Source organism: Marmota marmota, unplaced genomic scaffold (assembly GCF_001458135.2).
Source record: "Marmota marmota marmota unplaced genomic scaffold, marMar, whole genome shotgun sequence".
NCBI classification, from domain to species: Eukaryota; Metazoa; Chordata; class Mammalia; order Rodentia; family Sciuridae; genus Marmota; species Marmota marmota.
In genome coordinates this window covers 7,534,230-7,555,732 of record NW_025999880.1, presented here as the reverse complement: position 1 = coordinate 7,555,732, position 21,503 = coordinate 7,534,230, and the positions used below count along the sequence as shown (strand labels likewise).

At 34.1% G+C, this 21,503-nt stretch overlaps 1 protein-coding gene across 3 annotated transcripts in view; it reads left to right on the top strand.

Moving 5' to 3' along the window:
• The window catches only part of Stxbp4 (syntaxin binding protein 4), a 155,948-nt gene that overhangs the window by 84,847 nt on the left and 49,598 nt on the right, over positions 1-21,503 (top strand). For 2 of the 3 annotated variants that reach the window (XM_048788698.1, XM_015495449.2), the window contains exons 13-15: positions 2,586-2,702; positions 3,718-3,767; positions 5,857-5,990. In XM_048788698.1, coding sequence (XP_048644655.1) covers positions 2,586-2,702; positions 3,718-3,767; positions 5,857-5,990 — 301 coding nt within the window. Of the gene's footprint in view, positions 1-2,585; positions 2,703-3,717; positions 3,768-5,856; positions 5,991-8,407; positions 12,303-21,503 lie in introns of those variants that run through there. The other variant, XM_048788692.1, reaches the window with a different exon arrangement.

Below are 21,503 nucleotides of genomic sequence, written 5' to 3'. Positions count from 1 at the left end.
TACAGAATAACAGCTCTTCAAAACTTGTTAATAATGTCTTATGAAATTTGTTCATGGCTTACTATGTAGTTGGTGCTTACAAAGGTTCAGAGTGAACTTGGAAAGAATTCTGCAGTTAATGGATACTGTTGTTCTTTATAGTCCACTAGTTCAGTGTCATGGTGGGGGCACTTAATTCTTCTGTATTTATATTCATTTCTTTGTCTGTTTGAACCATCAGTTTCTCAAAGAAATAGGTTAAAATCTCCCTTGTAGGGAGATTTTTTTAAAAAATGTTCTTTATTTTGAAATAATGTTATTAGATGCAGTCAAACTTAAGAGTAAGTTTCTCATCTACTGTGAAAACATAATGACTGTTTCATCTAGCAGTCTTCTTTTTCCCTTAATATTTTTATTGATATTAATATAGTTAGGTAATATTTACCTATGTATTTTTTTTAGCCATTTACTTTCAACTTTTTAGTGTTTTTATGTTTTAATTATATCTGTGGTAAATAACATATAGCTGGACTTTTTATCCATTTATTAATTTTTGGCCTTTAGTTGGAAAGACCTTTCCATTTATAGCTTTTATTTACTAAAGCAGTTGACTTCATATCTGCTCTCTTATTTTATTTGCCCCATATTTTCTAGTCTTATATCTGTGGCTTTCCCCTTCCTCTAAATATTGGAAACACTTTAGAATATAAATCTAATCATCCCTCTATACTTCTTTTTAATTTTTTTTATATTTTACTTTTCCCTTAACCTTTAACTCTATTAGAATTTGTTTTGTATAGTCAGAATTTGTTTAACTAGATCCTGTGTTAATCATTTTCTGTGTTCAGCATTCTTTACATCTCAGGTGGTCTTCCTTGCATTATTTTATTTCTTCCTCAAGGGTATCTTTTAAAAATTCATTTAGTGAAAATCTGTTGGTAAAATGTCTCCAGTTTGGGAAAAAAAATCTTGATTCAGTTTTTATTCTTGAAATATATTTTTGCTACATTTTAGATGTTAAGGTGATATTTGGTTCATGGTTTTTATATCATGGTTGTGATGTCAGCTGTCAATCTATCGTTTGTTTGCAATATTTTTCCCTCTATATGATTTTAGTATCTCTTTGGCTTTGATGTTCATCATTTTGACCTCAGTGAGTTATGTGTTAACGTATTTAATTTCTGTTGTTTGGGATTTATTGAGCTTCCTTATCTGAGGAGCAATGTCATATGCCATTTCTGGAATACCTTAAGTTATTTCTCTTTCATTCTTTCTAGTTACTCTTGTGAAATTCAGATTGTGTATATTATACATCTTCTGGCTATTTTCTCCTTAGCACTCCTCCTCCATTCATATGTTAATTTGTGTCTTCTATTAAATTATCAGAACTTTCTTTACCTGTTTACCTGTTGTCTTTTAGCTGTATCTAATTGAATATTAAATCATAAACCATGTCTCTGATTTAATTGTGACTACATTTTTATTTTTGAGATTGATTTTTTGTTATATAGATTTATTTTGATATTTTTGTATCCTTTTATTATATTTTAATATATTCTTGTGTAAACATTACATTATTGCTTTATATGTTGTATCTAATTACTCTAATATCTGCTGTCTTTATAGATCTGATCATATAAATTGTTTCTTTTAGCTGACTTTCTTTTCAGGAACTTATTTCCTCACATATTTACTGATTTTTTTTTTTTTTTTTTTTGGTGAGGGCATGTTCTCTAGGTACATTATGTATGGAATTCTTTAAGATCTGAATTTAGAAAACAGCTCTACATAGAAGTTTTGGGTTTGCTTCTGTTTGCCTGGGACCAATTTAAATAAATTTTCAGCTTCTGGATATTTAGGCCACTTCGATAATATAAATTCTGACCCCAAACCTGTGTGAGCGGGGGCTTATGGTTAAGAATTATTCAGGAGAGACTTTTTTATTTGCTCACCAGAGCCAAAATCAAAACACTGTTTACTTATGTGAAAATTGTTTCTTCCTCATTTGCTCATTAAAATTTTGTTGCCATTTGTTTCTGATAAACCCTACAATAGGCTTCCAGGGATTAGCACATATCCTCAGAGCAAATTATGTTTCAGTACTCCCTTACCAATGAGTGAGTTCACTGGATATTACTGTTACTTTTCTCCATGGAATCTCTTTATTCCCTGCCAGCTACGCCTAACATGGGATTTTATTATAGTAAATAGGTTGTGATACACTCTCAGGGGTTTCTGTCAGCATCTGGTAAGACAAGTTGCTTAAAAAAAAAAAGGAAATAATTCTTTTTTATTTTATATATATATTAGATGTTATTATGTATTTATATAAATACACACATTTTAATTATGTTTAAATAAAAATATAAGTGTATTTTGCCACAAGACTCAATAAAGTCATATGTAGCTTATCTCACAAAACTTGCAGCATCCCTGTGAAAATTAACTTTATGTTCACAATTAGTTATACATGTCCTCCCAAACTCAGAAGACATGTACATATTAAGAGAGAAAATAAATTAAGTAGTAATATTGAGTCAAACAGAAAACATCAATATAATATTTTTTTAAATGTGTAAGATGCTCCTTTTCTTATCTCTGACCAGGAAAATGTTCAAGATTTAAGAAAGAGAATTACAGTACTTGACTGCCAATTGCGAAAGTCAGAAATGGCTCGAAAAACTTTTGAGGCATCCACTGCAAAGCTTCTTCATTTTGTAGAGGTGAGTTTTTATGTTATAGTCAGCCCTCTGTCTCTGTGGGTTTACATCTATGGATTCACCCAACCACAAATGGGAAAATATTCAGAAACAGAAAAAACTCCCAATAGTTCCAGAAAGCAAAATTTCGTTTTTCCATACACCAAGCACCATGCTGAATCCACATGAATGAAGTGATGTGTAGGTGCACACTGCTATAGCTTACCGCTTTCACAGAGCCTAGGTCTCTCCAGCACTCCTTATATGAGTATTGTTCTCCTGGCATCTCATTCATGATATACTGTGTGGTTAGACACACCATGATTGCATCTGTACTGAACATGTACAGTATAATGCAGTATAACATTGATTTATGTATTATTTGCATTGTTTTAGGTATTGTAAATTATCTGAAGATGATTTAAAGCGCACAGGAAAATATGCATAGGTTATATGCATGTATAATGTGCCACCTTATATAAGGAACTTGAGCACCTGCTGGTTTTCTTATCCTCAAGGGTCCTGAAATCAATCCCCCATAGATACCAAGGGAGGACTGTATATTATATCGCCTACTGTAATATACATTAGGCAATGTAATATACATATAGGCAACTGACACTGATAAATACAACAGTGTTCAGTGGCGAATGAAATATTCTCTAGTCTCAAAACAGCAATGCTGACTTATAAAGTCAGACTTAGAATTACCTAGATCATGAAAAGACTGATTAACATTATATAGATTTTTTAAGAAAAATAATTGAGACTGAATAACATGATTTCCAAAAATATATAACTTAATGAATACTTTCCTAAAAGTCTTGATACTAAGAAAATAGAATTTGATAAACATTTATCCTCTAAAGAAATGTTTTTATAACTGTTATATTCTGAGTAGAATTACATCCTGCTATATCAGAAACATCTGTTTAATCAATGGAAAGGGAGGCTATAAATATTAATTGGGCCAATAAAAGGTCATTTTTTAAAAACTATTAAATTTACATATCTCCTTCACCATCTTATTTGTCACTAGGCTATTCAAGAAGTACTTTCTGATAATTCTTCTCCTTTATCAAGTTTGAGGTGAGAAATATTTAATTGCTTTCTTCAAAGTATGTCAACGGATTAAATTCTGTACCTGGTAATTGTGACTGAAATACCAAAAATCTCTTAAATGATCTTAAGATGCTGAATAATTCCCATTGTACACTATTATTCAATGTTGTGGAATAATATGAGGACAATGGTTTTTTTATTAGCTCTGTAAAAGAAATTCCTGGAAGTATTTAGCCAGTCATTATAACCTTGAACTATAAAATTGAGGTAGGAGTCACCTACCTCTTGTCTTTGTCAAGAATGCCATAAAGATGAGTTTAATTTGAAATTCTTGAAGCTTCCTGTATGTGAATAAAAGTTACTAGCCATAGGTGCCTTGCTAAAGGTCATTCTCAACCCAGCAGATTAGTTGTTATGTCAAAAAGAATTTTGCAAATCTTATTCATGGAATCAGTTTCTTTTACTTTCAGCAGTCAGTAGGTACAGATAAAAGAAATATATTTGGAAAATGCACCTTGATTTTCTTATTATTCACAAAATGCTTCGCATTTCAAGTTTCTTACTAAGAGCAACAAACATAAAAGTAAGATTTATTTCAAACTATAAGTTTAGGGTCATTTTGATACATGATGAAAGACATATAGAAAAGAAAGATTCTTGCTTGTGCATTTTGAAAGTGGATTTTTCTTCATCTTATAATAGCTGTCACTAGTTCTAAATATGTCTTCTACTTCTGGCAGTATCACTTGCAGAAATGGGAAAGCTCTGCCCTTTAAAGTGAAAATAGCAGTTTAATAAAGGAAATAAACGAAGATATTTTAGGTGGCATATGACTTCTTTTTTAATTTAGAAGAATATCTACAGTTGTTCACTTTTAAGCTATTTTGATATAATGTTTATTTTTTAGAGTAAAAGAATCTGACATTTTCTCATTGTTATCCATGTTGCTTATAAGATATTTATATAAATTCCATGGTTTTTATTTATATTAAGGATCTTAACATTCAGTAATCAAACTGAGGATATAGCTCAGTGGCAGAGCACTTGCCTAACAAGTGGGAGACCCTGGGTTCAGTCCCCAGCACCAAAAAAATAAACAAACAAATAAAAATATTCAGTAATTCTCTTACCCTTAAATGGATTAAGTGTGTCCCCCACAATAACCCCTAAGGTCTCATTTGATTTTGACTAATTTAAAAATTTTGCTGTTAAATTTCAAGGATAAAAATTACTATTTAAAAGCCAGCATCTACCCTTGCTTTAAATTGTTTCATAGAAAAAAGGCAACTTTAAAAAACTATCATAGCTTTTTGCCATGTCATGAAAAGTTAAGCACTATCGAAATCTAATTCAATCTTTTTAACGTACCATATCTTCTATATGAATATTAGCCTTGATCATTCAACGCAGAACAAGACTATGTGAATTTGAGAACTGGTTCTTTAATTTCTCCTTGTGAATTAATACCATCATGCTTAAGAAGATGGATTGTAAATGATGATGATTTTATCATTAGTTTAACATTATCTCTTTTTTCCAAGTAAAGGTTTTGCTGTAGTGGTTTTCTGAGGAAAACTTAGGACTTTTAATTATATCAGGGTACATTTATTTCAAATGACATTTGACTTTTTTAAAAAAAAGTTATATAAATGCGCTAGGCTATTTTAGATTTAGAGGAAATGAAGGGCTTTAAGAGATAATTTCAAGAATGAATATATATTTATGTTTGCTATATTAGAAATTTTAAGTAAATATATTTTAATATGCCTAATTTAAATTTTTACCAAACTAAATAAAAGGTTTCATCATGTTAGCATATAAACATTCACAAAATATGTCCCAACAAATAATCCAGGAGGTAGGCCATCCTTCAGTTGCTTCCTCCTTATATATGAAGTCAATGTAATGCTTCAGATGTTCTTATTTAATATTTTATAATAAACAATTGAAAACAGAAATATTGTTTTATGTTATTTACCTCATGTGTGGCTATTTTACATTTTTTTTACATTCCTGGATAAAGAAATATTTTTGATAATGAATACCAATTCACATTTAGCAAAGATAGGTGTGTTTGTTATGGAACATATTCTAGTTCATTTCATTGTCCTCTCAGTGAAAGAAGAGCTGTGTTAGCCTCTCAGATTTCCCTCACGGCACTGGGAAGGAATGGACGCAACATCCTAGCAACCCTGGCATTGGAATCTAAGGAGCTTGTTAAGTCTGTTCGTGCCATACTTGATATGGATTGTAAGTTTTCCTCATTTTTTTCACTTTTTTTTTCTTTTTTTAATAATTCACTTAACGAAAGGAGAAAATGTCAAGTCAGGTAGTTTAATTTCATTGAATATATTAATATATTGGTTTGCCCACATTAAATTTGATAATTAACTGATAAAAATCTTAATGCACCAATTTTATGGGGAAAATACTTGCTTTATTTACAGTGTTCAAAAAGGGTTCTAATTTAAGATTAAGACATGTCTTTACTTTTGTTTCCATCCAAAGTTTCTGTCTCTTTTTTTTCTTTTTCTTTTTTTAGAAACAAATTAAATTAAACCCAGAGGCAACTTACCTTAGTGCTACATCCCCAGTCCTTTTTATTTTTTATTTTGAAACAGAATCTCCTAAGTTGCTGAGGCTGGCCTCTAATTTGTGATCCCCCTGCCTCAAACTCTCAAGTAGCTATGATTACAGGCATGCATCATCTTGCCCAGCCGAAAGTTTCTTTGCAATGGAAGAATAAGTATAAATATTAGAAGGTAGAATCAACATTGAGAAATTTTTAAATAAAATAGATGAAACAAGATGTATCTGTCACTAGATAGCCCTGGAGTCAGCATTGAACTAGAAAGAGAAGCAAAGTGATTCTCTAAGGAATTTCAAGCACCCCAACTCACAGAGAGACATCCTTGGAGGAAACTTAAGTAATAGAAATTTTCATCTTTCCCTCTTCCTATCTTTCAGGCACTTTCACCTCTTATTTCTCTATCTATTTATGTATTTATTTTTGGTACCAAGGATTGAACTCAGAGGCACTCAACCACTGAGTCCCATCCCCAGCCCAATTTTATATTTTTATTAGAGACAGGGTCTCACTGAGTTGCTTAGCGCCTCGCTGTTGCTGAAGCTGGCTTAGAACTCACAATCCTCCTGTCTCAGCCTCCTGGGCCGCTGGGATTACAGGCATGCATCACTGTGCTCCACTTCACATCTTAATTTTTACTTCTTTTTATATCCATTTCTGGCATATCCTTTATTTTCCTTCCATGTAAATTATAATTTTCTTAGTTATATCCATTATTTATAAAAATTGATAACATGTTCTAATTGTACTATAGAGGATAAATAAAAGGAAGATGATACATAATAAAACAATATATATGTCAGTAGGTAATACACTGGGAGATCTATTGTAGCCTCAGATGCTTGTATCTGCATATAGAATCTCTACAAATGTGAATATATATTGACACAAGTATGTTGTATTATCAACTTAAATAGCATAAGCACATTGCTGTGAGTAATATGATTGTCTAGAATGGTGACCTACTCTTGGTAAAGGTCTGAACAAAAGGAAATACAATCTTCCATCATCTACCTAGTAGTTATAAGCCTGGAAAAGCTTATGTATATTAAAACTGTGCATAAATATTTGGGGTTTATCTAAAAATTGGGTTATATTCCAGGCTCATATGACTTAAAAGGTTTTTTTACATTATGCATGTCTAATAGGACATTTGAAAAGCAGATAGAACATAGAGCAATTTGTTGCACAAGACTATCGATAGATTCTATAACAATAGGCTATTTAGCTTTCCTGGCACTCTTCCACTAAATACCAAAAAATACCCCCAAACTCAGTAACAATAGATAATGCCTTGCAAGTTTCCAAAAGTATTCCTGAGTGTGGTACCAATTTATTGATAACTCCCAATGTTGATCCTTTTTTTTAAAGGTGAACACACAACCCAGAATTACCTAATTATGCTCCATAAATGAGAGGAACTACTTAATAGGGAAATTATAGACAAAGAAAAATAGTTTTCAGTTAAACCTAGATAATATAATATTGTGAAGATAGATATATTGTTAAAATAAAATGAAATTATCAAATTTAAAGAGACAATATGAGATTGCATTCAAAATACAAGAAGTAGCTGCCATGAATAAAGATATTTTTTGAAGAGGACTTTTACAAAGTAATTTTAAATTTTCTTTTCTATTACATGATGATAAAACCTACTAAAAGTGTTGTAAATATTAAATTATATTATATGAAGCACCTATTCCCATCACATTTCATAGTATAAAACATATATGTAAAGTTGAACTTTCCATGTAGCACCAATGTTTTAATTAATTATCCTATTCACCTTTGTTGCATAACAAACCACCTCAAAACTTTATGACTCACAACAACAATTTAGTTTTGGCTCTCATGGTCCTCCTGGTTAACTGGGCTTTGCTAGGTAGGCCTTTCTTGTTAGAAAATTTTCATGTGGCTAGAGTCAGAAATCTGCTTGGGTTGTAGGCATCTGATTACTCTGCTGGGTTGGACATCCAAAAGGGAACTCAGTGTCAGTTTTGTGTTAACACATACTTCTATGTGGTCTCTCTGGTATGGTAACCTCAAAGTAATAAAGCTTCTTACATGGTATCTCAAGCCTTCCACAGATGTTTAAGTGAGCAAGACAGAAGCTGTACTATCTCTTTTATGACCCAGCCTCAGAAGTCACTCAGCCCTGTTTCCACCATATTCTATTCATCAATGCAGATTCCGGGAAAGGGACTTACACTCCACCTATGGATGGGGAGGTGGAAAGTCACATTATAGAAGAGCATATAGTCAGAAGTCATTTTTGTTGTCATTTTTGGAAAATGTGGTCATCTTTGGAACTACAATTTGCCATAGTAGCATATGTCAGATGTTATTTAATTTAGTTATGATGGCTCAGTATCATCATTGTAAGTATGTATTAATATGTAGCATGTTAGTAGAGAAATATGCTGTGCAGATTTTGTTTGTTTGTTTTTGTGTGAGTTTGTTTGTTTGTTGTCTCTTCTCTTAATATCCCTATCCACTGGTTTTCTATGTGCCAGCCTCTAACATTCCACTTTCCCTCTTGTTTGCCACTCTTAATCTTCCATATGCTAAGGACCAGATGAATGGGTACCTAGGTGGATGGTTGGATAGATAGACAGATAGACAGGTAAGTAGGTTGGTAAATAGATAGGTAGATATAAAATTTTATTAATTAAATGTCAAAATAATAAGCTCTGAGCATGTTTTTGATTAGTAAATGGCTTGGCTTACTACAGAATAACATTCTAAGATCCATTGTATAGCTTTGACTTCACAGATATGTTACATGGAATATGATAGTATCTGCTCACTTTATGCAATAATTATGTATTTAATATTTCATATACCTACTACATTTTTAAAAATCAAGTTATATGCCAAAACCCATAAAAATTTATTATAGAAATTCTGTGGTTTGTAGAAGTGAAAACATAATCTTATTACATTTTATATGTAAGCTCAGAATTTTGTAAGTCAAACATTTTTATGTTGTCTTGAAGAGTGGAGAGAAACACCTGTGTAGACATAGCCCAGTGGATATTGCCATCATTAATTTTAATTACCTCGCTAACATTAACCTTTGTATCTGTCAAACATGATTATTCAAAGAAAATATTTGAAATTCAGCAGAATTTCTTTGAAAGAAAGGAGAAAGATTGCATCTACACTTTCTATTCATTGCAAATTTATATATGCTTTTCTGTTTAAAACTAGCAAAGAGTTTCTATGTTGTCATTTTATTTAAAAATATAATTGTTTATATTAGCATATTTTGCAGCATTTTTATAACTGTTTAGGACCTATTTTTTTTAACAATTCAGAGAAAGTCAATTCACTTTTCTTACTCTTTAAGCAGTGGGGTTTTTTTTGTTGTTGTTGTTGTTGTTGTTGCTGTTGTTGTAGTTATTGTTGTTTTACATACATAATGGGAAAGAGAAATTTAATATAGTGAGGTAGATAATTTAGCCCCAACCCACACCTCTTTTTCTTTGCCATGAGTATCTGGTGGTTTCAACTTACAACTGGAAATGTTTACTTGGGTAATTGCCTCCATCTTCTTTTGATATAATTGTACTTTAGGATGCTATCCTATGACTTTTCCTCAGAAATATGAAGGATAAGATTTCTTTGGTCTTACACCTTAAAACCAGGCTCTAAGGAATACCTAAAATGTCTTCATTCTAGGTATTCTGAACCTTTTCTGGATCATGAATGCCACTGAAATCTAATGAAGATCTTCTTCCCAGAAATGTGCAATTATATACATTTTGTATCCATTTTCAAGGTATTTATGAGCCCCAGCCTAAGAACCCCTCATGTGGAGGCATAGGGAATACAAATGCTACAGCACTGCAAATGTGGCAGTTTCTCCTCTCATCAGAATACTTGTGGGGGAGTAGTCAACCAGCAGTTTGAATCCATATAAACCGTGTTCCATACAACCTTTGATGTTCCCTGGAGTCGCTCTAGAGAACATTGCAATTGGTCATCCAACTTCCCTGGACAAATTACTTAACCTCTGGATCATTTCCTCATAGAAGATCATAAAAAAGTGGAGATCATAATAATATCCATATGGCAAGATTAGAGAATTAAATGAAGTTCATGTAAAGTACCAAACAGAGCCATTAGTAGTATAAAATGCCTCATGTTTTGGTGTTGCTGTTGCTGCTCTTAAGGCTACTGCTAGTGCTGTGTGATTGTTATTTAAGCAAATAATTTAAACGTACCTTCTCTCTATGGTAGGTGTTAAATTATTGTCTACAGCTTCTTTCAACTTGGGTATATTTGGAAATATGCTAAATGAGAACTTTTCTAAATACAGAACATTTAATGTTGTTATTGATTTTGAGTTAAAATGTCATCATGACAGGAAACCGCAGCTAAATATCTGAATCAGCACCTTACCTTTCAGTAGTTTATTGCTAACCCTGGGAGCTTTGGGCTGTTCTGTTACATTGCTTTCCGTGAAACAGAATGAAGATAGAATAGACATTTTCACTCAGTATTGGAACCCCAGAGACACTTTTGCCAATCTTCATCAATTTTTATGTGATCAATATCATCATAATACTTTCATGTAATCTTCATGTGAAATAACTACTTGCAAGGAACTGGATTCTTTGTTTGAGTGACGTAAAGAACAGCAAAATAATTCTGTAACAAAAACAAAAAGAGGCAGTTCTATTTAAAATGAATTTTTTAAAATCTGGCCAGATATCTCATAGAAGATCTTTAATAAAAAGAGACCTTATTGCGTTCCTGGTAAGTTGGCAGTATAAGAAGAGGCATCAAACTACCTCCTTCAAGATTCCTATGGAAATGATAAATAGCTGATAAAAATAGGGTAAAAATCTTCAAAAGCCCTGGCAATGAAAGAGGAATCTTAGGATCTTGTCAGTGTGGGGCAGGTAGAAACACATAAAAGGAAAGCACAAAGGGTCAACCTTTTCCTTCTTCTGATGAACAACAGTAGCATTTATGGGAATAACTGGCCAGAGGGTACCCTTAATATGTTCTAGCTGATGAATAAAGTCGGAGGTGGCTGCAGAGTACATAGGACTTTTTCACTGTTTCATTTTGAGACTGTGACATTTGTTGAAATCCTCAGAGTTCACACACATTCTTTGTCAAGCAGAGGCCAACCGGGGCTTGATACTTGAGGAAGCATAGATGCACTTAGGTCTGACATGCACTGCGGCACAAGGGAGGCTTTAAATGTAAAGGAGCTGGCACAGCAGCTTCTGCATCAAGTGCCATATGGCTCTGCACAGCCTCCTCAAGTGCTAGCTCACTTCCCACTCCCCATGGACTGCTGCGTCATCCTTATATTCACAATGTAAACACACATTGGCCAGTGCCCAGCCGGAGGTTTAAGAGAGTGACTCCTACAACTCCATCAAATGTCAGGCCAATAAGGGAGCCTCACTCACATCCTTTAAAAGGGCAAAAGCCAGTTCTGAATAAGATCTCTACATTCAAGCTTTTATAAATAGAAAAATGAAAAACATGACATATACACACTCATGTCATTCAAGCTCTTATAAATAAATGTACGTCTACATATAAATCTATGTGTATGAAAAGGGCCACCATATTAAAGCAAGAATATTCAGCTGTCAAGATTTAGAATAGACTTTAGGATCAAGATTGTGGAGTGATCTCATGCTCCCACTTTGCCCCTCCACTTAGAATTGACATTTCAAATTGTATACATGTGTATTTTGAAAGATAAAAAACAAGGAAAGAAGAACCCCTGCTCATAAACAGGATGAGTTTATCATAATAACTGGGGCTTTAGCCTCAGAAATTCATGGAATTGAGATGAGCAATTGGAGCTAAAGTTTCTTTGCCCAAAATGACCTAAATGATGCCTGAGCAAAGAAGCAAGGAGCAGGAATCCTCCTTAGAGAATCTACTTTTCTTTCTTAAATTACTCATGTATTAGGCATTAAAAAAAAAAAAAAAAAAAAAAACCCTCTCTAGTGTTGGAGCCATCTGGGCCTGCCACTAATTACAGTTGAAAGTAAACATTTCTCATCCTCTACAGGTGGGAATGTAACTTGGCACTGCATCCCTGGGAATCAGCTTTGCAGTATATATCCAGAGCTTTTAAAACATTCCTTAGAAAGGTTTTGAAAGTTTTTAAAAAATGGTTTTTAATGATCATATATTTTAACTCAGTAATGCCAACTATTGGTGTTTTTGCAAATAACAGAATGAAATATGTGCATAAATATATACGTATAGGTATTTTCATTCAGCATTTCTTTTAATAGCAAAAATATGGATGTTCAACCCTTGCAAATTGGTTTAATGATTAGATAATTTTTTTCTCCACCAATTGAAAACAAGGACAACCTTTTCCCCTCCCCAGCAATAACCATCTGATTCCATGTATTGCCTGGATTTAGGTGTTCCCATCAGATTTAGCAATACATTCTGAAGCTAATTAGAAGTTATGTAAGCCAATAGAAAGGTTTTATGGGACAAGCAACAGTACAACATTTTTAATGCTGCCATGATTTATCATTTAGATCCTTTTCTTCTCTTGGATCCACAGTTCACACTTTATATGGCATCTTCTCATTCTACTTGTCCTAGACATCAAACTCCTATCATTATTTTCTCATTTCTCCCAAGATCATATTCTTTATTACCTAGCATGAATTCATCAAAGGAAGAACTTTGTTTCTTTAGTGAAAGTTAACTTTAAAGAATGGGCAGTACAGTATTGTTCTCCCCACAAAGTAATCTTACCATTTATATAATCTCTCTTCTTCTAGAATTGGGAAAGATATTCCAAGCATCAGGGAGTAGCTTATTATGTGATTGTATATTTCTTAATAAACAGCTTTACCTGTTTTTATAAGGCAAAATGGTTCTATGGTGACTTAATTTTTAATGCCAGAAATTTACCACTATAATATAAAATCTCTCCATTCAAGGAAATGGTAAATGTATGTATTCTTTGTATTGTTGCAAATTGAAAGTCACTTTGTATTATTGCAAATTGAAGAACACTACTATGTTTCCATTAAGAAAATATATCAAATTTAACCTTGGGCACTTAATTTGTTTTAAATGGGTAAATTACTGTTAGCTTCAAAAAAATAATTTTTCCCTGGCACAATTTTATTCTAGGAAAAAAAAAAATTCTATTCCTTCAAGAACTGCTTATCAGATATCTACAGTAGGCTGGACCCTGGCCTAGGAATTTAGATAAAAGTATAAATAAGGTTCTTGATGTCAGGCAGCTTAGGTCATTGGTCGTGGGCAGAGATGAACAAAGGAATAAGGAAACATTTAGTGTCAGGTGCTGGACAGTGTTACACATTCAATAAAACCAGGTGATGTCTTAGCAAAGAGTTAATTGGGGATGCTATTTAAGATTGATGGGCAAAGAAGTGGCACTAGACCTCAGACTCAGACGGAAGAAAATTCATGGGAAGAGATTCTTAGGCCCAGGAGAAAAGCTGTGAGGCAGGAGCAAACTTGACATACTTGATGAGCAGGAGGAGAAAAATTAAAAAAACAGTGTATCTGATACACAGCTTAGGGTGATATAGGAAGAAGCCAAATCACACAGGGTTTTAAATACCATGCTAAGGAGTTTGGATTTTTATTTTGTGGCGTAGAAAGCCCTTGATGGTTTTAAAGAGAAGAAACGTGTTATAATCTGCACTTTAAAATATTGCTTGAACAGTTAGTTGACACTGAACTCTTAGGAGTAGCAAGAATGAAGAAAAAAAAGAAAGGTTAGTTTGCTATTAAAATATCCAGGTGGAGAGTAGAGGTCATTTGTCATGTGTTTGGAATAGCAAAAAAAAAAAAAAATGTTTATTTTAAAAAGAGAAATTAGTTTTATGTCAGTGTGAACACCTGAAATTCAGTATTAATGTTTTAAGTTGGTATTCATGTGTGTATTACATCAATGAGTACCTGAAAGTCCAGTAGCACAGAGCAATTATCTGTTGTCATCTTGACTCTTAGACTACCCCATGTTTTTCTATTGCTTCATCTGTGCATTTATCAACTATTGAGTGTTTGCTTTTTTCATTAAACAAATTCCTGAGAAACTGTGGTGCCAAAATTATTTAGTACTACCAGATATATAGCAACAATCTACTACTATCTTGGCACATATAAAGCAAACATACACAGTTGTTTTAGTTATAACAATCAGGAAACCATTGTTTCCGGTGTTTAATATATGCAAACAAGTATCTAATGTGAGTCAATTAATCCTCAAACTACCATATATTCTGGGTTTTCATAGAAGATCACAACTAGGGAAGTATCTAAAATATATTCTTTAATCATATATACTACCAATAGCCTTAAGGTATAAAATCATGGCCAGATAAGCAAAACTTAATTTCTCCTGTAAGGCAGGGATATTGTTGCCAAGGGGATTACAGGATGTGCAAGGTCTAGGATTTAATTAAGTAAAAATCTATATATCCGAGTACAAACATGGTAAACAGACTGTCACATAAAATGGTTGTTAACTCAGAGGCAGAAAAAGAATGCAAAGACTGCTTCTAAGATTGATGATATAGAGAATTATCAGTCTTCCAAAAGATGAAACTCCAATCTATTCACAGTTAAAACTGTGATGATCAGATATCTTAAGTAAAATTCATGTTTCAGTCCTTTAACTGGACAAGCAAAATATGAATGATGTCAGAAAGAAATATTTTCCCTCAAGGCCTGAAAACATCTTTATCCAAACTGAATGCATCTTTTGGTTAATGGAATAGGTGTTCTCCAGAGTTCACATGAGGACGAAGTTTTAACAGCTCATCTCAGAAAAGGAAGAATTATTCAAATGTGTGCAGTGACAGCTTTCATAATTATTTAATATGATAAAATAGTTCAATTTAGACTTAGAAGTTCAGTTCCTGCCTTCAACAACAGAATATTAACATTACTAATAGATCATATCTTTAAAAATTATAGATATGGAAGTTTTTTTTTTAATCTCTTACACAGTTTAAAAGTGCTATTTTCATTAATATGTTCTCCCAGCAACCCTGGACAATAGACATTATTTACCATTTAAAAGATAAGAAAGGAGCAAGAAGGCTCAAAGAACATAAATAATTTTGCTTAAGTCAGAAACTTGGAAAGATGATGCCAAAACCCTAATTTAGGTCTTCTGATTCTAAATTCAGGATTCCTAATAAATCCTTTGAGTCAATTCAATTGACCTTTTTTTCTTAAGAGTGTATAAAATCACATGGTATCTTATAACTAATGACATCTGAGTTGGAAAATACCATGACTTCCCTGAGTATTACCTTCCTCTCCCCAAGGAGAGGGTATATTTGAAAATTTCCTCAGGGATTAAGAATGAAAGTACTTTGCTTTATAAAGCACTCTGTAAATATAATATTGTGTTTAAGTGGGTTTTTAAAAACTGAAATCATTGAACAAAATATACCTTGTCTAACTTCATGACTTAAAAATACTCAGGATAAAGCAATAGACTGCACTGGCTCAGGGAGCTTCAGTAGTTTTCAGCAATATACAAAATATCTAACTCATTGATCATGTTGGCTTTCTCAGGAGGTAGGATTTTATATTTGAGAAATAACCATTAGTTTTTACATAAAAATTAGCTGCTTCTGGGCTGGGGTTGTGGCTTAATGTTGGAGCACTTTCCTAGCATGTGTGAGGCACTGGGTTCAATTTTCGGCACTACATATAAATAAATAAAAATAAAAGGTCCATCAACAACTAAAAAATATATTTTTAAAAATTAGTTTCTTGTATGCTAAATGATAAACTTTATTGAAAAGATAGATTTATGTTGGCTTCTAAAGAGGCAGAATAGTGTAGTGAAAAGACCATATGCTACAGGATTCAAATTCAAGATCCCCCATCTGATAGATTGTGCTTCTGTATCTGAGTGGCTAGCTGGTTAAAATAAGGTGACTTGCACGTGGTAGGTACTAGATGCATCATCACTACCATCTTCTTCATAATATCCATCATTCATTATTGTGTCAATGGTTCATTTTGTCTTTATAACTGTAAATTATTCTCTTCCTCTCCCCTGCCTCTTCTTTATTTTATTTTATTTATTTATTTATTTATTTTGAGAGGGAGCTTAAAATCTTGGAAGTCAGTGGTGTAAGATATCTACTAATGTAGACTTCTGTGGTATATCACTATTAAATTACTCCTATGAGAACATGTGAGACAACATGCACTAAAGCCCCTAAAAACAATTTAAAAGTAACATTTCCCTCTATCAAGTAGCAGTAAAATTTGGGTAGAAAACCCATCTACAACTCAAATTTATTTCATGCTATACAGGCTAAAATTTTTTTTAAGTATATATATACACACACACACACACATTATATATACTTTTTAATATATAATATATTATACTTTTATATATAAATATGTATTATATATTTATATATATAATATATTAATATGTACTTTTTATATATGTATATATAATATATATAAATAATGTGACAGCCTCGAGGATCTTCCAGAAATAGTTCATATAGTCTTGGCATGTGGAAAGAGATGCCTTACTGAATTTGTGCAGAAGATAAATACACCAAAATTGCCCAGAGAAGATTCCAGGTAGCCAGAGTTTCTGCAAATGTACAGACTGGATTTTCACAGGTGTTTCATCCACATGAGGCTGGAGTAAGTCTTAGAGATAAGTGAAGGAAGAGTTTTCCAGACAGAGCCAACAGCAAGTGGAAAGGCCCTGAGGTAGGAGCATGCCTAATGTGTTTGAGAAAAACCCAGAAGATAGCATGATAGTGAGGTTCCATTCATTGCATCACTCAATCCTCAGCCCAATTGTTTCCTTTCAGAAAGGCCTTTTTTCTACTTCCTTTTTTCCAGCCCAATTGCTTCCTTTCAGAAAGGCCTTTTTTCTACTCTTACTTCACTTCCTGATTGTACTGTCTTCACAGCACTTCACATTATTTTTCATTAATGTGTTCATTATCTATCACTTTTATTAAAGTATGAGTTCTTTGAGAGTAGAGTTCTTGAATGTCTTGTTAAGCACAATTAGTTAACACCTCCTACAGTGCCAGGTATGTAATAGGTGCTCATGGGAGACCCACATTTCGTAATTGGGATTAGTTTCTAATAAATGTTTAATATTTGATATATAATATTTAATGTATTTATTTTAATTCATTTACTTAGGATTGAATTTAAAACACTGAGGCACCATTATTCAGTAGACTGTCATATTAACAATGATGGCCCATCTATGGTGGTAGTCAATGTGTGAGGAAACAAGCATGCTCATATACTGCTCATAGGTGTCTCCATTCAGCTTTTTTGGAGAGCAGTCTCACTGTGTCTCTAGGAATCTAAATGACATTTTCTTTGACCTTGAAGCTTCACTCCCAATAAGTGTACACAATTACCTATCCGCATGCATAAATATACAGAAATATCTACGTGTACATAGAAATAGATGTCTAATAGTGGTTCATTCCACAAATATCTGTTAAGTACAGAGGCCACTTCTGCTAATGTTGAGGAAGAAGTAGTAAAATTCTAGGAAGAAGAACAGAATCAACTCTTCTTTCTTATAGACCCTAAGTGGTTACCACCCACCATCTACTGGGACTTTCTGACTAAAATATGCCCAGGGAAGTTCATGCCTGATAATAGACCTGGTAGAAGGGGAGAAAAAGCCCAGGCAAAGTTTCCTGAGTGAAAGTCATGAATGTGAGTGAAGACGCTGCACCAAAGCAAGCCTTAGAGGTGAAAAAAAAAGAAAATATCAAAGACAAACTAGGAGAGTGAACCTCCCCCTACCAAAGTGGGCAAAGAATACCAATGCTGCCTCCTCAAAGTAGGTCATTCAGTAGTGCAGGCCAGTGTGCTGTGATATGTCCACATCTGCTGGACTTGTAGTACTTCCAAAAGAAGCTAATGAGGATGTGGTTGTTTAATTATGGACATACCTGGATTTATTCCAGACTCCACAGAAGCAGAGTTTTTTATTTTTTCTTGTTTTGCCTTAATTTTGGATAAAAGGTGTCTAATCTCATGTTGAGAGAATAGAATGGGATGTGGCTTATGGAGTAAGAAATCCTAAAAGGCAATGCCACTCTATACAATTACAATAAGAAAGAAAAGGTAGCAGTACACAAGTAAGTAAAGAGAAACTTCTCAGAGCTCTTTTGATGAACTTACATGTTTAAGAAGTGTAGAAAAGATGGACAAAGAAACAAAGTAGAACTAACATGAACTTTTAAGAATAGTGTCAAGGAAGTTAAAGCCAGGATTAATTTAAACTATTGGAAAAAATTAAGGATGAGAAGAGGTACACTTAATAGAGTGATGAAAAAGAAATAGATTTTGTATATTAAAGTAACCAAGGGGACAAGGCTCAGTAACATCTGGGACAGATTCTTTGAGTGGTCCCCACCATCCTGTGTCCATGCCCTTGTGAGATTTCCTTCCCTGGGGTATGTTCAGGACCCATGGTTTTCTTAGAACCAATGTAAGCAGCAAAGGTGACAAAAGATACATGATTCTGTTATGGAAGATTTTATTGCCTTTTGCTGGAGTCTCTCACTGCTTGCTGGCATCAAAGAAACAAACAGCTTTGTTAGGAAAGTAGCTGAGGGTAGTCTGTGGGTAAAAGCCTTCGGTCCTTCCCCAACTGCGCCTCAGATGAGATCACAGCCATGCTCCACATATAGATTGAAGCCTTGTGAGATCCTAAGCAGAGGACTCAGCTAAGCCGTACCCAGACTCCTGACCCTCAGAAACTGGGAGATAACACACGTGTATTGTTTTAAGCTGCTGTATGAGTGGTAACTTGTTACAACACAAGGGAACATTAATAGGATAAATTGTTGATGTGTACTTCTCTTTTCCATCAGGAAAATGACCTGTGGAATAGTAAGGGTAGAGTTTCCTGGGAATAAAAAGTTCTCTTCTTTTGGAATAAGAGATAGAAATATCATTCTTAGAGCTTTGAGTCAATCTTCAGATTCCTCATGAGTTATCAACACCCTCCCACCCCTTTCACTTTTCTATCTAATCAAAGGAAGTGTGAGAGAATTAGAAGGGTTCTCCTTTACAGATTCAATTAAAGACACCAGCCTCCAGAAGTGGGCAGCTGCTGTTGTGTTATAGATGCTGTCATGAATAGTCCCCAGAGAAAAGCTCTCCCTCCTCACCATGCCACATTCTCTCATTCAGCTAAATCTTCCCAGCACCTGTCATGATGCTTGACACATAACTGATGCTCAATGATTGATGAGTGAATTCCTTATTAGGCTCTCTCACCCTAAATTCAACAAGAAAGAAGGAAAGTTTCCCTTCCCTACTATGGTACATTTCCTTCTTGGAATTATAGGAACAAAAATGCAAGTGTAATATTTATTTGTTTGCAGAGAAGCAAATGAATGAACCATGAGAATACAGAAATGAGTGAATGTTTTTTGTAAATAAAAGGAATTTTTAAATGTAATATAAATTCTAATTACTTCAGAACTCTATTTCTTCTCAGGCTACAGAATTGTGCATAGTTTTGTATGAGACGCTTTCAGAGTTAGTAAATGCCAGAAGCTTAAATTGCCTGATTCCAAATGATACTAGCATAATAGACTCATTTGTTTTGTCTCTTGTTCTGTATCTTCACATCACATAGAAGTACAAACCTTTTATAACCCGACAATAATTGAAATGCCTTTATCTTTTATTCATTTTATTTTTCAGCTTTCTTCTTTGTAGACCCCTTAGTGGAAACAAAATTTTAGTATTATTCACCCCTATTTGGTACATTGACGGTCTGATACATATTACCTCATTACTAGCACTTTGTGAATCCTTTGTAAATACTTCCTTATATACATTCCTAATTGCCTTGTTGGACATTACTGGTGTCAAAAATATATACCCCCAAAATTGGCTTCTTCACAAAACATACCTATAAGTAGAAAGACTGTTTCCTTATCTCTTCCAGATTCTAGAGGCTGCCCACATTTCTTGGCTCATGGCCTTTCCATCTTGAAAGCCAGCAATAGCCAGTCAGGAATTTGCCACATAACTTCATTCTGACACTGTCTCTTCTTCTATACTCAGTGTCCACTTTTAAGAATTCTCATGATTGCTTTGAGCCAACATGGACAATCCCTAAAGCTTCAGGTCAGCTAGGTCAGTGTAGTCCAACCTTACCTCCATCAGCAATCCTAATTCTCCCTTGCCATGTAACACACATAGTCTTAGGTTCTGTGGATTAGGATGTAGACCTCTTGGAGGATGTGGTTCTGTCTACCACAGAGAGAAGGGAAGAAGGCCTCATGGGCAGTGATAGGCCTTGAAGGCTGGACAGAGTGTGTACTTAAGGGATGGGGGAGTTCTCTGCATTCCAAATGGAAGGAGTGACAGTGACAGTGGTTCAAAACTGAGATGGGGATATATGAGAGATAAAGTAATTTAGTTTGCCTACAGCTGTGTTCTGCAAGCTTTTTTTTTCTGAAAAAAAAATCTGTAAAATAAATATTATAGGCTTTGTGTCGTAACTACTCCACTCTGCCATTGTAACATGAAATTAGCCATTGATAATAAGTATAGAGGGGCTTTGTTCCAATAAAACTTTATTTATAGGGCTGGGGATAGAGCTCAGTTAGTAGAGTGCTTGCCTAGAATGCACAAAGCCCTGGGTTCAATCCTCAACACCAAAAAACCACAATAAAAAGTTTATTTATAAACACAGATGACAGGTTATATTTGGCCCATGACTTATAATTTTTTGTTGAGAGCCACAGCCAAAGGGGCCCCAGCAAACTTCCAGCTGCCAGCAAACTTCCAGCTGCCGGCTGATGATTGGCTCACAGCGGCCCCAGCAACATCTAGCTGATTGGCTCCTCGGCCCCAGCAACATCTAGCTGATTGGCTCCTCTGCGGTGATGCTCATTGGACTGTTTCCCTGCCCTTTCAGACCACGGAGCTGCTCATTGGGGGACTTTTTTTGGCTCCGCCCACGTGACCCAGCCAATCGGCCTCAAGAGCAGGAGGATTGTGGGAGGTGAAGAGAGGCTTGTGTGGGAGAGAGAGGCTTGTGGAAAGCCGGTGGTGGCAGTTGAGGCTCTGAGGATTTTTCCTGAGAGGCTGTTTTGTTTGGCGTGTGTGGTTCTAAAAATAAAGTTAGTTTCTTTTGA